This window comes from Gymnoscopelus braueri (genome assembly GCF_963280865.1).
Source record: "Gymnoscopelus braueri genome assembly, chromosome: 8".
NCBI classification, from domain to species: Eukaryota; Metazoa; Chordata; class Actinopteri; order Myctophiformes; family Myctophidae; genus Gymnoscopelus; species Gymnoscopelus braueri.
Genome location: NC_137609.1, coordinates 6110403 through 6128480, shown reverse-complemented (window position 1 = coordinate 6128480; position 18078 = coordinate 6110403). Strand labels below are relative to the sequence as shown.

The following is an 18078-nucleotide window of genomic DNA, read 5'->3' as shown; positions in this document are numbered from 1 at the left end:
AAATCCCCATACAGAATAAAAAGGGATTGATTTTCTTTTCATCTTGTTTTGTAGACCCACAGTATTCAAACTATGAATTGATAACTGACCTTTACATAAGATACATAAAAATATACAAGAGTAGCATAACATTCATGTCTAACTAGACTAATATTATGAGACATGAGTTGGCAAGCTTAATTTAAGTCTTTGTTAACATGGCAAAGGTTGTATAAAATCATAAAAACTGAAATATTTGTTACTAGCAATAATTGTGTCCATGTTATGAAAGTTTAGGCCTACAGGTTATAGAAGCAAAACATACAAAATATAAAAATTTACAATCTGAACAAAAATCGCCCCATTGAATTCCAGCACTGTGGTGGATGACTTTAGGTCCAGTTTTTTTTTACTCAGGACATTTTACTACACACTGAGCCAGCAGGACAGGTGGAGGATCAGGGAGTCAGGCAAGTCCAGGACCGGAACTAGAGCCACAGATGGACTGGACTGGCCGATGGTGCTTCTCAAACATTCCTCAAGACCTGTAGCAATCTGCAGTGCAGAGGAGTGGTCATACCTATAGAAGACCCTGGCGCACAGCGGCGACAGCCCAGTCTCCATCCTCTTCATGGTGCTATTGAACGTCTCACCAATTGCCCCCAGTGCATCCTTCACATCTAAGACCTCTAGGTCAAAGTTAGGTGTAGCATGGGCCAGGGAAAGGGAAAGTGTAGCGCTCTGGCTGTCACTGGACACCACAGTTTGGCATTCTATCAATCCACACCCTAACTTAGTAGTCACTTTACAGGAAGTCCTTTCTCTGGGGTCATCTCGGACTGCAGTGACATGCAGCTCAACGGACGCAGCCTTGGGTAAGGCAGATACCACAGCAACCAATAATTGACTCTGGTGGTTCTCTGGGTCCCCAAATGAGTCCTTTTCTCGGGCAGCTCTCAGACTGCTCTCCCAGACTGTCCTGATGGCGGGAACATCTTGACGTCTTGTGGCGTAGACATGGGCTTGGAGAACGTGACCCAGGGTCAATCCACTGATCACAGCATCCAGTAATTTCTCCACATGGCTAAAGGACAGTCGAGCCTGCGTCCTGATGCCAGCCTTCACCAACTGCATGGTACAGGGGACCAAAGCGATTTGGCCTGCACAGAACACCAGCTCATCCACCCTGAGGGCTTGGCTGTAGGGTCCTATGTTGGCTGGGGCCCAGTGGGACATGCTCTGGACATGTAGGGCCTCTCTCTGATGGAAGGAGCCATTCTCCGGGGGCTGGGTCCAGTCGTGGAGAAGACAGTCCAACTGCAGAAGATGACCAGCAGGCAGAGAAGCCTGGACACACACCCTGGCAGGAGGGTTGATCCCAAATTGTTTCTTGTAAACGTTGTTGAGAGGACCAAAGTCCTCCATGCTGCTTACATAGAGGTGAACCAGGACAATGTTCTTCATCTGCCAGCCTCTGCTGTCCAACTCGGCTCGCAGCAGTGTGAAAGCTGTTATAGTTTGGCCCTCAATCCCACGGTCTGTGCTCTGGAGCCCATTGATGCCCGAGATCCACTGAAAGCCCCTAGAGCTTCTGGTTGAACAGGAAGGTGGGAGCTCACGGCACCGCTGACGACTAAGGTCGCAATTCGATGTCAATTCTCGCAGGTCGTCTTCGGCGTGACCAGCATATTCCAGGTCCTCTGTCATCTTGTCAATGGCATTCTGGCAAGGACAACTATCATGGGGCAAAGCTCTCGCCACCGCATCACAGTGTTTGTCCTCGGTGTGCATCTTGGTGAAACGGAGGTAGCCAACTGACGTGAATGCATCTGCTGAGTGGATCACTGTCTCCATTGCATCGATGACAATTCTCTTCTTGAAGAGAGGACAGTCGAGGGTGAACGTTTCATATTCACCTCCTTCTCCGCACACATGGGCTCCATACTTGTCAGACAGCTGTTTCAGATAGTGCTCCATGTCAGCCAGAGGTTTCCCTAAGTGCTTGTCTGGATCCAGGCCGAAGGCGGCCACTTTGATGAGGATGGCGTGGAGGTCAGATGATATCATCTCTGAGAGGAGGGCCTCTTGGTCGCGGCGCCAAAGGTAGGCGAGGGGCACCAGACCAAGCCGCCGACACACATGTTCCACGCGTACCCTCTGGTAGTTCGACAGAATGGCCCCTACGGACACCGCCTCGATGGCCTCCCTCTCCCTGACCAGGTGCAACAGCTGGAAGAGGTCCTCCACCTCGTCCCCCTGTGTCTGACTGTAGTCCATGCCGACGTTCAGACTGGTGCCCTGGATGGTGCGTCTGTACAACGGCAGCTCCATGGCTTCAGCATACAGCTCTATGGCCTGGTGACCCACTGTCTGGTACATGTAGCTGTCCAACTCATCTGTGTTAGCGGGGCGCAGGTTGGCCAGCGCTGCGATCCTGTGGCCAGCAGCAACACACTGCATCATGTTGTAGCAGCCGTCTTTGCCCCCGCTTATTAGCGCCACAACTTTCATTGTCTTGTTGCTACGGGAAAATGTTGATATGATATGTCCCGTCACCAATTCTGACACAGTTTGGTCATTTGTTGTTGCTATCGGTTCATAAAGGTAGGAAACATATTTACACAGCAACACCACCGTGTGTATACAACCTTAGTTCTGATTTATGATGGTTGGTTATTATTATCAGTTATTAATGCTTGAACAGATGATGATGTATACCACCAATAATGTTGAATAATTCAATGTGACATTGAATTATTCAACATTATTGGTGGTAAACTGGTCAAGTTTAAAAGTGCCCCAAGGAACTATGGGTACCTTGCATGGTACCCATATATGGAGATCCCTGATGTCGTCACTATGACGTCATAGTACTGTCATCATAGACTAGCCTCTACGTACTACAGTAATACAGTAATGGCTAGTCTATGATGTCAGTACTATGATGTCATGGTGACGACATCAGGGATCTCCATATATGGGTATAAGAGGTTTTGTGCATGTATGCACTGTCCAGCATAAAGATCTTCACAGCAACAACACTGTGGATTTAAGTAGGCAAGGCCGCTTTATTTGATTTTGATTTGATTTTGATTTATTTAGCGCAATTTAAAAACAATACATAAACAATACATTTATTTTTGGTTGTAGCCTACAACCAAAAATACACGTGGGGAAGCAGCATTTAGTTTTTCCCTACAACTTGTAGGGACAGAAAGCAGGCCTTTTCAGATGACCTGAGAGGTGTTGGGTAGGTTCATGATATCGTACAAGATAATGTAATTTTAGAGCATCTTCTAGTCGTCCTCTCAACATTGTTTTGGGCTTACAGGTGTAATGAATGGATTGGCTGACTTCAGTGAATCTAACAAATTACACGCCAGGCCAGGCGAGATGACCCTGTGAGGGTTGATACACAGTATATGGTTGCCGTTGCAGGTCATACGTCACTGGAGTGTCAGTGCAGCATCATGAATTGAATGCCAGGTTCTTTTGTGGGGGAAACTGGCAGTTGCAATGATGATGAGGCTGAAATGTTGCTAAAATATGGAGTCATAGGCTCCACGACCGACACTGGCTTTGAATCCATTTCAAAACCATGGCTCCACCCTCCCTGCAGTACCTCTCCTCCACCCTCATGTCTCCTCTCGCTCCCTCAGGTCTGATGACACCAACCTTAAGGTGGCCCCCAGGACCAAGTACATTTACTCCTACTGTACTTACGTACAATTTTGAGGTATTTTTACTTTACCGGAGTATTTCCAACTTTGTACTTCTACTCCACTACATCTCAGAGGCAGATATTACACTTTTACCCCACAACAATTATTTGAAAACTTTTGTTACTAGTTACTTAGATTTTGATTATTATCACAAAACAGCTAACCACTTCAGCCCTACATTTCGACCATTTGAAAATAGTTGATCTAAAAGCTCAAAAATGTGTCTAACATTGTGAGCTTGTAGATCTGTTATTTTCAAAAGATTTGTATACATTTTATAAATTTGAAAACTTGTGAAATGGGACATTCTGCAGAGTGATTGTATGACACTCTGTATAGTAGTGTGTATATCTGTCTGCCTCTTATATGTCATCATGATTTGTGTGCATGGGGTTCTCATCTTAAACAAGCTGCGTGCTTAATGAGAGTTCCAGTTTAGTAGACCTTGTATTGTGAATTTGTACTTCCATGTACTGTCATGTACTATTCTCATGTCTTACTAAATAAACTACATCAATCAATCAATCAATGAGTACTTTCTACTTTTGGTACTTATGTAAGTAAACATGTTAGTACTTTTTCCACCACTGTCAAAAACCACCCTCTTCAAATTTGCTTTCCCCAGCTTCTCAACCCTTATTTACTGTTTAATAGTTTTTATTTGTATTTTATTGTGTAATATCTGAGATATTATTGTTGTTATTATCTACATGCACAACAAAGTTAGTGAGCAAGGCACGCTTGTGGAAAAACCAAAAAGCCATTATTATGTACTTTTTTTTTGTTTTGTTTTGTTTTATTTAACGTTTGCCATGTTAGCGGCTGCACGGCTACAGCATCAACTGAACGTAGCCCTGAAACATGACTGTCATATCATAAATGATATGATGATGTACTGGTTCTAAATGTTACATTTAGAACCAGTACATCTACATAAACGTTCAGATTTCAAATATAAAGTGCTTACCTCAGAGCCACGGATGTAACAAGTTAAAGCGCATGGGTATAAGTACCTGTATTTTCCGTATTGTTCAATAAAATGCCTTTTAATCCGATCGATGGTCATTTTCCCAGAATTTTCTCCATATGCTTTCAACTGCCTACCCTATCGGTTGGGAGGTATATTGCACTCTGATACACTATAAAATGTATCCACCGATCAGATTAAAATACTTTTTATTTAACAATACAGAAGATATGGGTACTTAGACTTAAGCGCTTTAACTTTTTACATCCGTGGCTTTGGGGTCAGTACTTTATATTTGAAATTTGAACGTTTATGTAGATTTACTGGTTGTAAATGTAACATTAAAAAAAAACAGGAACAAGTAGCGCCATGACGCTTGTGACAGACGAGCGTCATGTGTGAACCATGGCTACAACCGGTACGGAACCGAAGTAGAGCGGAAGTACTTGGGGGGACGTATTAGAGCGACGTGCTTGAATACAATAGGGCTGGTTGACAACAGCTTTCTGAGGTAAGTTGGTTTATTTATTAAATAATGCTCTGTTTTAACACTTCTGTACATTAAAACAAAGACATTTAGCAGGATCTATTCAAAGTGGTCCCCAAGTTACGAGCATAACTTTAAAAAACAGCTGCTGCATTGTCTCAATCAGACTGGTTTGATGCTTCATTGTAACGGCGCACATTTCTAAGCGATGGTAGTAACAACATCCCCATCGTTTTATGGACAACTCTGAGCCACCACCGTCAATTATGATAATAATATGTCCATCTTTTGTGTGATGCAACTACAGAACGTGTGTTTTCTTTGCATACAACTACCCTGTCTCAGCGATTAACAGAAATACAATTAGTTTATTATTAATTACACATAGGCCTATTAGGCTACTTTCTAGTATTGTCTTGAATCACAGTGGGAGCTATTTAGAATATACATGATATGCATTTTGACTATGATTCATAGTGAAATCCTCACTGTTAATCTAACTGTACAAAATGTAACCAATTCGACTGTTTTGTTTACATTTGATTGAATGATGACATTTTATTCTTGCGAACAGAGTTTGATTAGGTACAGTAAATGTTATATAGCATATTAATGTTAATTTATTGACTGTTCCTAAACTCTGAAAATAAAGTCAAATGACAAATGAAAAAAAAGAGATGTATTTTATGCTAGCTGGAGACATCTAATTTGGATGATCATTACCAGCCAAATATCTGTTTAGTGTCTGTATTCCAGTTGCTATAACACAAGTGATGTTTCCCTCAGTAAAATCCTGTGACAATGAATGGACCCATAAATTAGGGGCGCTCAGATCAGGATTTTTGGGGTCTATACCGATCACAGATTTAAAAAAGAAAATGTTTAGTCTGCTTCTATGTACAGTATCTGTACCTGTTGTCTCTTCTTTGAATGGTTTTGCCCATTATTGTACCCATATGACGACACTGTCTTTGTTGTGACTCTAGAGATTGTTGGGGTTTGATTAAGGCTGTCAGTTACTAAACGCTCATTAAGCTTTTGAAAAGGCCGTCCAAATATTATCCAGTATATATATCGGCTATAATCAATATACAGTATTGCAGACAAATGCTAAGTGACACATTTTGAATGTTGTAACCTCTCTTTTAATTAACCACTTAAACCCTATATACTTCATTGACCCAGTCCCCCAGTGCTCTAGTAGGCCCTCTCCTTTTTTTCCCTCTACACCAAATATCTTTGGTGCAGAGCTCACAAGTCACAATGCGCCCCATTGACTGAGTCATTTGAAGTGAACATTGTCCGATTTATATCGATGGCTGGCCGATAAGTTGGAGCAACCCTATCCATAATGGACCCTTTAAAAAAAAAAGATTTATCTTTGGGCTTTAATGCCTTTTATTGACAGGACAGTAGGCTGACAGGAAATGGAGAGTGACATGCAGCAAAGGCCGTCAGGATCGTGACACGCTGTCAGGCTACAGTGAGCTACACCAGCGGTCCAGGCCATGGACCCATTTTTAAACTCGCTTAAATTAACAATCAGGTCTTTCCTGTAATAATTAGACCTACTTGCCTCCCGCGGGGTGAATGCAGTTTTCAGCTTCACCCAGCTGATGTCTGCCAACAGAGGAGCACAGAGGCGGAGCCGTTAGGTGTTAAGAGTCTTGCTCAGGGGGAGACACATCGCTGGCCTGGCCTGGAATCGAACCTGGGAATCGAACCTCTTCGGTCTGGTAGAACAAACAATGGTTCTTCTCCCAGGGGTCCTTGGGGGGGTTCCAGGGGGTCCCCCGCAAAAGTAGTAAATATAGCATCACAATCATTTTAACCGCTTTATCCATTTATACGTCGGCTATTCAAAAATAGCCGAGCTTGTCTGCAATTTTTGAAATTCTTTGAAAAATATTTTAAATTGTTTAAACGTTTAAAGGAATTTTGAAATTTCTTTAACATAAATCTTCTCTTCTGGGGTCCCTGTCACAAAATATTTTCAGATGGGGGTCAGCGACCAAATACATATTAATTTGGGGTGCTTGACATGAAAAAGTTTGAGAACTACTGTGGTAGAAGAGTTCGTGTCGTTAGTGACATTCCTGTTTGTCCGACGTAGCTCTCTGTCTGTCAGCGTTGTTTTGCTTTAAAATGTTTTCCTTTAAAATTAAAACTAGTGTTTCTTTTCAGTTGATGTTGTCCAACCTTTCAAACATGATGTTGCATCATGGATTCAAGAGCAGTAAACAGGACTTTACATTTGGACCATGGAAAGTGACCGCTGCCAAAACCCACATCATGAAATCTAAAGACATCGAGCGGTGAGGCCTTCCCCTGTTAACCACATTAAGACCTGAGGCGATTCTTAATTTTTTTTTCTAAATCCTAACAGTTTTTGGGAAAAAAAACAACAAAAAACAACAAGATTATTCAAAAATAGCTGATCTACAAGCTCATAGAGATATGAGCTTGTATATCTGCTATTTTTGAATAGCCAAAGAAATCTAAAGTGACACAGATGCGTTCCAGGTCTTAATGGGTTAACCACATGAATCCCTATTCTGGATAATGTCATAATTGTCAAAACATTCTGCGAAAATAGCTGTCGACAACACGTCGCAACAAGATGCGTTGTGATCTTGTAGATCAACTATTTTCACCATTTGACGTACAACCCAAAGTATATAAGGTTCAAGACAAGTCATACGTCAAATGCAGCCTGGCTATGACTGCACATCTGTTTAGCTTCTCATTTATTTTAGTCTTCGCACACAAACAATATTTTCTTACCGGCTATTTGTTTGCATACACACAATGCCCTGGGTGCGATAGGTGCTTGTTCAATTAAAGCATTTACAAATAAAGTGACACACCCCCCTAATACATCTAGGAATGTATTCTTAGTTAGGTTTGAGAAGGTACCAAAATGAAACGGATGAAAAATGTGTTGATGCGATCCATAAAACATGTTCTGAAAAGAGTTTCACACGTTTCCATCCAGGTGAACTGCACCAGTCACCCTTTTTGACATGCACACATTTATAAAACCACAAGACATAGTATATGAATTGAAGCATTGAGCTGAAATCAAGGTGTTTTATTTTCTAATATTTTTAATTGAGTTTTACACATACACATCCACTCTCATCCACCCCCCCAACCACCTACACAGACAGACCCACATAAAACACACAGTGCCCAGGGGTATAAAAGGAAGTCAAAGTGTTTTGACCAGGTTATGCAACTGAACCCCAATTATGACCATTTTTCTTTTAATCTGGCTGCTTTGTTTGCATCATTATCGAGGAGTTGGGGTATTGATTTAAATGAGCTTATAATGGAACTGCATTGCTTTTTTGTGAAGGACATTTCAATCTGATATGTTACTTTGGTCTGGTATGTAGAAGCAAAGGTTATTCAAATAAAACCAATATTGGCAGAAATCTGCATGCTATCAGTTGCCATTTGTTCCAGGTTAAATCTTTCCAGTGTATCTCCAGGTTGGCAGAGGAAATGGACATGCCCGCCCTCCCAGAGATGCTGTTTGGTGACAATGTCCTGCGGATCCAACACACAGACGGCTACGGCATTGAGTTCAACGCCATCGATGCCTTGAAGAGAGTCAACAACCTGGCCGACAACGTGAAGGTGGCCTGTTCACAGGAGTGGCTGGAGAGCAGGCAAGAGGACCATCTATTTATCTAGCACACCATGCACCTTGACACCTTGTATCAATGTATCTAGCACACCATGCACCTTGACACCTTGTATCAATGTATCTAGCACACCATGCACCTTGACACCTTGTATCAATTTATCTCGTACACCATGTACCTTCACACCTAGGGCGAACATTCTGCAAAAATAGCTAATCTACAAGCTCACAACGTGACACATTGCAGCGCATTGTGAGCTTGTATTATCTGCTATTTTCTGTAAACAGATTTTGTGTAGAGTGAAAAAAGGAGGGGGCCTAGAGTGTAGCGTCCCTGAAGGACTCCAGTCAATGAAGTATATAGGGATTAAGTGGTTAATAACTGCAGGAGTAGTATATTGTGATAAAACGGCTGCTTCTGTAGAAAACAGTAAGCCTATAACGGTGCCAAGCCCTCGATGTAGGTCCGTGTTTTTCAAAAGTTTGCTCATGGTGCAGTGCTGGGTAAGGTCTTTCTCTCTCTCTCTCCCTCTCTTTCTTTCTAATTAGTTACTGTGGATTTAAACAGGACACCTACCTTTATTCTCAGTTCCTGGCAGCAGTGCCAACAGCTTGGCTGGGTGCTCCAGCAAATACAATTGGCAGTGGGGAGGGTGGTGAGCGATCGTGTCCACGGGGGACGGGGGGGTTCCTGGAGAGATGACATGTTATGCTGTCCTGTCACAATTATTACATAATTGCCTGCAGTGGTGTAAAGTAACTAAGTACATTTACTCAAGTACTGTACTTAAGTACTATTTTGAGGTACTTTTACTTTACTGGAGTATTTCCAATTGTCTATACTTTTACTTCTACTCCACTACATCTCAGAGGCAAATATGGTACTTTTACTCCACTACAATTATTTGAAAACTTTAGTTACTAGTTACTTTGCAGGTATAATTAATTACATTATAAAACATACATTAACCACTTCAGCCCTATTTTATGCTTAGGCTATTTGAAAATAACCGATATACAATCTCACAACGCGTCGCATTGCGACGCGTTGTGAACTTGTAGATCTGCTATTTATTTTCAAACATTTTAGTACTTTTACTTTTGGTACTTTAAGTACATTTTGATAGCAATACTTGTACTTTTACTCAAGTACATTTTTAATTCCGGACTTTTACTTGTAACAGTACAGTACTTCTACATTGCAGTATTGATACTTTTACTTAAGTAAAACATTTGAGTACTTTTTCCACCACTGATCGCCTGATTGCAGTTATTTCAGTTAATCGTGATCATTTTGCATAATTGTTGGACAGCTGGTTGAAATTAACAGAAATGTCCTATTTCCACCATTATTTCCACGTCGTTGTCTACGCTCCTTTTAGCACTTTCAACCTGGCGTCCCTATTTTGGCAAAATGTTATGATCGTGACTCCCCCTAAGTGCTGTCCTAAAAGGCTTCACTATCAGGTAAAAAGAAGCAGCTGTCAACTCCACACGTGTGTTGAAGAAGGCATATGGTTATCGACGCTGTCCTCAACGATTGTTTTTTTCTGTGTGGCAGCGACAGGGATGTGCAGTAGTTGCGGGGAGTGGCAGTGACTAAGAGAAATTTGAGAAAACCACAAAAAGAATTTGAGGACATCAGATAATTGTATTTAGCTCTCATGTAAATAATTTAGTGGGAATCGTCGAGCACATTTTTTCCCGTGTGGTCCAGTGCAGTTATGATGAAATACATTATCATATGTTTCCAATTAACATGATCCAGCGTGTAAAGATTAAATGACGTAGCTTAATATGTCTACATTTTGTTGATGTAGAAATCTTCTGATGTGTTTTGTTTTGAAAGTAGGACCAATATGTCTACATTTTGTTGATGTAGAAGTCTTATGATGCGTTTTGTTTTGAAAGTAGGACCAATTTAGGACAGGGGCCAGATAGTCCAAACCAAAGCAGGTTTCAAGTCATGAGACACACAGCACTTGATCTCCGTTCTTAACTCATTGAGTGCCATTGACGTGTTTCACGTGTTTTACCGCTATGGCGCAACGTGCCAATGACGTGTTTGGCGTGTTTTTGGAAAAAAAAGTAAAACAAAAAAAGTTCAGAACCCAAGATATCATTATCTGAAGATTTGCAGCTCCATCCACTCCTTGTTTAACTTATAACTGAAAAAGGCTGTATCTCGCTTCCTAAGCACTTTTTCTTTTACTTAAAAAAAAATAAATAATAATAATCACACTGGCCAGAAATTGCCAGAAATAATTCTGGCACTCAGTGAGTTAATGAGAATAAATTAACATGTGACATAATATTATTATAATATTATCATTATATTGTCTTAGGGCTGATTCCGAACACTCCAAAGAGGTACAGAAACCCTACGACTGGACGTACACCACTGACTACAGAGGCACCATGATAGAGGCAGACATGCAGATGAGGGTGGGTGACTTCATTTCATCAATTATCGTCCTCATTCATAATATTATAATATTTATAATTCAATGGGTTTGAAGATGTCTCTACCCCTGCCAACCTATAATCTACTATTTAGTGAACCTTTGAAATAGAATGTGAATTATTTGTTGTCATCATCTTGAGTTAAATCCAACAAATGGTTATCATAGTTATAGTAATAGTAGTCATGTCAAGACAAAAAATGTAATTGAATGGAAAAAATGCAGATGCACGTCACCTAAATGGTTGACCACAGGTGCGTAGGACGAAAGGATTGTCCAAATGCACACAATGAGAATGATCCTGCACACTGTCTAAAACTTGCAAAAATCTGTTATTACACGTTTCAGTCCTCAGACCTTCATTAGACCTGATCTAAGGATCCTAAAGTTTGTGTGATTTTTCTCATTGTGTGCATTAAGAAAAAATATTAGAAATATTTGTTGGGCAAGATGACAGTGGAAACGTTGCTCAGTCACTATTCATTCAACATGTGCGTAACAATTTTTTATTCAACATTTCGAAGGCATTAATTTGAACCTTAGTGGGCCTGTTCTTGGGGCAAACATTTATTGAAAATAGCTGATCTAGAAGCTCACAATGTGTTGCATTATGCATATGCATTATTTTCGGCAAAGATATTTGGTGTAGAAGGAAGAAAATGTGTGTCCTAGTATAGAGCCCTAGGGGACGTCGGTCAACTAAGTATGTAGGGTTTAAGTTATTAACATTGGATGGAATGGAAACAACTTATGAGATTGCGCATCTGCCTGAAAATGTCATGATCCGATTTTCTTTCTGATTTTCTTCCTCAAAAGGTGGTGGAGACAACGGAGCGCATAGACTTGGAGAAACTGAAAGCACGGGAGCAGATAATGTTCTTCGATGATGTGCTGCTGTTTGAGGACGAGCTGCACGACCATGGCGTCTCCACAATCAGTGTTAAAATTGTCAGTAAATGACTTGGTGGTCACAAAAACTTACCCAAATTACTTATTTCTCCCAGGCTTCCAGCCCTTTGACAGTGTGTGAGAACCTTATGAAATCACATACCCACTCCCCCTTCTGGCAGTGAGCAAGTACTGCGACTGGTTTTCTCAGAGACTACAAACATTGGGCCTCATGCAGCAATAAGTTCCTAATGTTTCCTCTTACATTTCTTCCTAAGTGAATTCCTAAGAGAAGTCGAGTGAAACGATTCATGAAACGTTCTTAAAAGGCAGAATTGTTCGTAACTATTGTTCTTATGATGATGCATCCCAATCCTCCTAACTTGAAGGGGTGTGCCAGTTAATCCCATTTACCATAGGGAGCCACCCCACCAATCCCCATATAAGGTATGACTGCATGGCTCTGCCTGCAGTCACACCTGTGTGTGATTGCTGCACACAGAAATCACAGGAAATCACACACAGAAATAAAGTTGAGAGAATGAAGTAAAGAATACCTAAACTAAAGTCTAAAGATGGTTGAACACCAGACTCCAAACATAAAAATAAATAAATCAATAGTTCTGTGGAGGTACTTCTGAAGTGAACAGCAAATTATTTAATTTAATTAATGAATGTATTTTATTATTTCTCTCACATTAATCAACATATCACCACTAGACATCAATGTAAATTTGCTGAAATTAGCATGTTATCCATATTTCATGTTCAGGAGTAGCGTTAGTAGTCGATATAAAATATTTTATTACTGAAAGCTGGTGGGTGGATATGGAGGGTCTTTAAGGTAGCAGCTGCTTGGTATGTAATGGGGTGGAAATAGGGGTGTGGTGGGTGATATGGTGGTGCAAGGAGGGGTGTAGGGGGTTGTGGGGGGGTATGGGTATGACGGGTGGGTATAGGGGGGCTTTCAGGTAGGAAGGGGACAGGAAAATGGGGGTGTGGCGAATGTCGGGATATGGGGGTGGGGGTATGGGGGGGGCGATGAGGGTGGGTTGGGTAGGGGGTTATGGGGTGGGTATGGGGCTTGGGCTTCAACTCAACCGGGTCCTTTTGGGTTAGATTGTAATTTCAGACCTGTTGAAAAAAATGCAGTTGTCCTTGACATTTTCATGTCAAGGACCCCCAAATTGACATGCATTTGGCTGCAGACCCCTACCTGAAAATATTTTCTGCCAGGGAAATGTTTTCAAGATTTATCAAAATGTTTCGAAACTAGCCGATCTACAAGCTCAAAATGGCAAGTAATGGGACACGTGAGCTTGTAGATCGGTTATTTTCACTCAAAGTATGAAATACGGTTAAAGTGATTAAACTGTTCCTCGTTTGCTGTGGACCCCCTGGAACTCCCTGGGGGTCCCCAGACCACACTTTGAGAACCGCTGCTCTAAAGATAATGATAAAAATATTATTGTAGTCAAAGTGTCACTTTTCAGCTACAGTCACCTTTTTGAACCCAAATAGGGCAATTGTGTGACACCTGACCCGAAAGAAAACAACATGTTGTCACCTTTTTCACTTCGGGGCTGTTTGCATGCCTGCTGTAGAATTGAAGAAACTTCGAGATTAAATTATTTTTGCACGAACATGTCACACTTAAGAACTCAAAGGCCACCCTAAGAGTGCTCTTCAGTGTGTGTAGATTCCGTTCTTATCTAAGAACAGATCACAGCTAAGAAAACATTGGAGTATACCAAAATCTTATTAAAAACCTCTTAAGTGGGTTTAAGAAGAAATTTCCTCTTAAGAACGGTTGCTGCATGAGGCCCATTGTTGCTTGTCTTTTACTCACATCTGCCATAGCCAAATGGATGAGACGCTATTATTAGCCGAGTTCCTCGCTTTTGTTGTAACCATGGTAATCAGTGTTATAACCTGCTCCATGGTCCAAATTGATAAAACAACTATAGTAGTATAGTTGGTAGAGCAAAGATGGATTGGAGCTTTAAACAATGATTATATATTTTTTGGACATTTTTTTTTTAATTGTATTATTACTAATAGATCTTTTTCCTCTAACTTTGTTATAAGGAAATAACTGGGTAGTCATGCAAAATGCACATCAAACAATATAATGGGTAATAATGGTAGATTTTGATCAGCTCAATTGATCACGTCAGTAGCCCACCCTGATCACCTGGTAGATCAAAAAGGGGTGTTTTCACACCCCTGCCCTATAATGATGTCACACCATAGCGTTCCATACAATACATCCATGTTGTATTAAGTGAGTGAGCGTGACAATGATTGAAGTCCTCTGTTTTCTATAGAGAGTGATGCCTACCAGCTTCTTCCTGCTGCTGCGTTTCTTCCTACGAGTTGACGGTGTGATGATCAGGATAAATGACACACGACTGTTCCACGAGGCAAGTTATTCGTTAAGTTATTCTTACAATGGTTGGGAATGTTTTTCAATGTGCATAGTGGTTGTGTATATTGTCACACTGAACATTTAGGCATCTGCCCTTCTTGCAGTGATATCGTCTAATACAACGAGAGAGAATAGGCTGGAATTCGTGTCTAATTTTATTTAACACCATCTTTGATTATTAACCACATTAAATCTGGTGTCCCTATTTTGGACATTGGAAATATTGTACAACGTAGTGTAAAATTAAGTGGTTAAAGCAGTATTGTCATGGTGGCCATAATGCACAGCACAGTCACCTACTATGTTAGTTTTCATTTTGTTATTATTAGGCAGTTTACAAAATGAAGATGTAACGTGTTTATCAAGGGAGCCACTTCAGAGTTATGCTCTCACTAGGCTGGGCTGTATCTTGATTGCAATCTGTTGACGATGAGTAACACACAATTAGGACATTATCTTGTCCATCTGCTCTTTGTAGACTGTTCCAAAAAATACATGTTCTTATGAGTTTTCTTGGTGACCAACACAGAGAGTTAAAATGTATTCTACTTATAACTCGTTTAAAGTACTAGCGTTTGGAATGCAGCCCTGGTCTGCCTGCCATGATGAAAGGAACATTTTGGAACATTAAAAGAGCCTTTCTTTGTTCTTAATCTATTATGAGCTAATGAACCATTTCTTTATAGGCTGGAAGCAACTACCTTCTCAGAGAATTCAGCACAAGAGAAAGCAAAATAGCTGAATTGAAGGTGAGCTATCGGAGACTATGCAATTTGCTGCACCACAAACACATGTTATATATTAAGTGATGGCTGTTTTTATTTGAGATTTTCGTACCACATAGGCTCTTATGCCTAACAGCGAGTCCCCGGTTCGATTCCCAGGTAGGGTGGACAGGCTTTATGTCACCGCCTGTCTCTCTGTCCCACTTTGTTTTCTCTCTACTCTATCACTATGGCACTAAGGCAAGAAAAGCCTGAAATTATGAAAAGGAAAGAAAAAGGTTCCCATAGAAAACACAGAGCTTTTGAAAGGAAGTTCATATGTATCTGAGTGTTTGTAATAATTGATAGTTAAATTAGCCATGTGCAGTAATTTCGAAAATTGAGAATGCAATACATTGATGCATCGTTCATAATAATAATTTTGAGGTACTGATGTTTTGATCTTTGTTTTTTGATGGTTTCATTGATAGAAATGCATATATATGAACATATATTTGTACATATCTATCAAAAGGATAAAACAGACAATCTGGAGAGCTTATTTCCATTGGTCCTTTAATATGTTGATTAAACACTGTGCTATCTCGTAGACGTAGGGCAATAACGAAACTATTGGATTTCTTATGTTTCCTCTAGAATGTCCCTGCATCTCTGCACACCGATCCAAATGAAATCGCCCAGTACTTAGACCTGAAGTTGACTGAGTGTGAGAAGCTGGAGCTCCCTTCAGTGGACAACGACTCGGCCGGTAACCAAGAGAAGAACGCACAATAAAATCCCCTTAACCGTGTCCCATGTTCTAGCGTGGGTTATAGCACTCGTCCAATATTTGTTTACTCTTTTAGCACCACACCGGTGGTACTGCGCGTTTAGCCCATTGACTATGACTCTCAGTATACTTTACATTAATTACTGGCCACTGTTTTCCAAAGCATACTGCCGTTTCTTAGATTTTGAAATAACTACATGGTTTCACTTTTTTTTTGTATTCAAATGGTGCAGGTTATAAACCTATCTTAAACATCTGTGCCTCTCTGGCTGTTATTTCTGCCTGATAAGAATTCATGGACATTTTAATTGTAAATCCATATTTTCTGGATTACCTATCTAAAGCAATTTTCAAGTCTCTGCACGTTGATTTTCATACTGTGCTGAAATGAATGGAATCCAATGGCTTCCTCTAAGGGGGGGAAATAAAACAAAACATGGTACTGTATGTTTTGCAAAATTGTCAGCGATAATATAAAGTATGGCATATGAGTCATGGTCATGAGTTAAACATGCAATACCACTGGTATGGTCATTTAAAGCATCAAATAAGAACACATTGCACCCTGCTGTCCTTGAAAATGTGTCGGTTAATTACTTAGGACATCCTCAAGGGACCTCGGTTGTTTAAAGGATCCCTGGCTAATAAGCCTTAGTAATACATCATAATTGCCCTCTATAGCATTTTTTTTTACATTTAAAATACCTTGAATATTGTATTTATTTTAGAAATAGTTAATCTTTTACTTGAGGGGGACAAAGCCCATCGCAAGTTGAATATCGTTGCTGTCCGGCAGAAACCAGCTAACTCTATTTTGACGCTTTTGCATTTTTCATAAATCAGGGCCATTGAATACCCGTTAACGTCTGTGTGTTGGTAAAATAAATATTGTACCAATGAAAAGCATTAAAAAGCGCTTCTGACAAAACCAGCTAACTCCATTGGATCCTCAAACTTTCTGCTAAACCAGCTAAGTTCAGGCTCCACCCCCTTTTGACCTCCAACCTCATTGTGAGCTTGGAGGTCCATTCAGCTGTTCTTATCAATGATGAGCAAAACCTCCTAACTCCACTTTTTTTTTCATTTCCTGAAAAATGAACATTTTGGAATTAGCTGGTTTCTGCCGGACAGCAGAGATACCTAGAGTAAAAGACAAACTATTTCTAAAATAAATACAATATTTAAGGTGTTTTTAATTTGAGTTATAGAGGGCAATCATAATGTATTAAGGCATATAAGGCTTATTAGCCAGGGATCCGTTTTAAGAGTTGTGGTAAAAAACTTTTCTTGATGGATGTTGAGGGATTTGGGTTGTGTAAATGTTTGATGGTTTTATATGAGGGTTTTCTACATAAGTCTGGAATCATTTGGGATGAGTGCATGGTTAATTGGATGACACAGAGTGGAGTGTGCGCCCAGCCTGAAGGAAAAAAATATATTCACCAAAACATTACCATTTCCAGCAGCTTGCATAGCTGTCTGGATAAGCTTATTAATGAAAATTAAATAAATAAGAAATAAAAAACATTGCCAAATGTGTAATTTTGAAGTATGAATAAGTGATTTCTCAATGATGCCAGACTTTTCAAGACCCTATATACTGTATTTTTAACATATTATATTATGGTGTCCTCTTCCAAACAGTGTGAACAGTATAAAATATTCAGTGTGTTCGTAATGCAACTAGATGCAGCCAGGACCGGTGTCATACGAACTCCAGATCGTAAATTGCAGCATGTGCTACTACCCTACCTTTGTCATAAAACTGTTTTTTTATGTTGTTGGTTTTTTTAATGTCTTTATTTGACTGGAAGACATTTTGCACTGTCAAATCGATTAGCTAAATTTTTGATACAAAGTAATGACATCAAGGTACACCGCATATGATTTTTAATTGTGTTTCTGAGGCTTGTTGCTTAATGTCTGTAAATGCCTGTAAAAATACTAGCCTTATAAAATAATTGATGTTCTTTTTCTCATAATAAAGAACTAAATAACCCCA

General features: G+C 40.2%; 2 protein-coding genes across 2 annotated transcripts; one reads left to right on the top strand and one right to left on the bottom strand.

The window, feature by feature from the left end:
- Positions 1-405: 405 nt before the first annotated feature.
- Positions 406-2490, bottom strand: LOC308090648 (uncharacterized protein; the record flags this gene model as incomplete). The annotated part of the gene is made up of 1 exon (XM_080435914.1): positions 406-2490. The coding sequence occupies one exon, from the start codon at positions 2488-2490 to the stop codon at positions 406-408; it is 2085 nt and encodes a 694-aa protein (XP_080292040.1).
- A 2637-nt stretch (positions 2491-5127) lies between these two features.
- tiprl (TIP41, TOR signaling pathway regulator-like) lies at positions 5128-18078 on the top strand. The gene is made up of 8 exons (XM_080435811.1): positions 5128-5179; positions 7340-7470; positions 8650-8829; positions 11150-11249; positions 12083-12214; positions 14482-14577; positions 15269-15331; positions 15944-18078. The coding sequence occupies exons 2-8, from the start codon at positions 7343-7345 to the stop codon at positions 16079-16081; spliced, it is 837 nt and encodes a 278-aa protein (XP_080291937.1). The 5' UTR covers positions 5128-5179; positions 7340-7342; the 3' UTR covers positions 16082-18078.

Coding starts and splice junctions, on each gene's coding strand:
- tiprl (XM_080435811.1), top strand. CDS start 7,343: ATGTTGTCCAACCTTTCAAACATGATGTTGCATCATGGATTCAAGAGC. Junction 8,830..11,149: donor CAGGAGTGGCTGGAGAGCAG/GCAAGAGGACCA, acceptor ATATTGTCTTAG/GGCTGATTCCGAACACTCCA. Junction 11,250..12,082: donor AGGCAGACATGCAGATGAGG/GTGGGTGACTTC, acceptor CTTCCTCAAAAG/GTGGTGGAGACAACGGAGCG.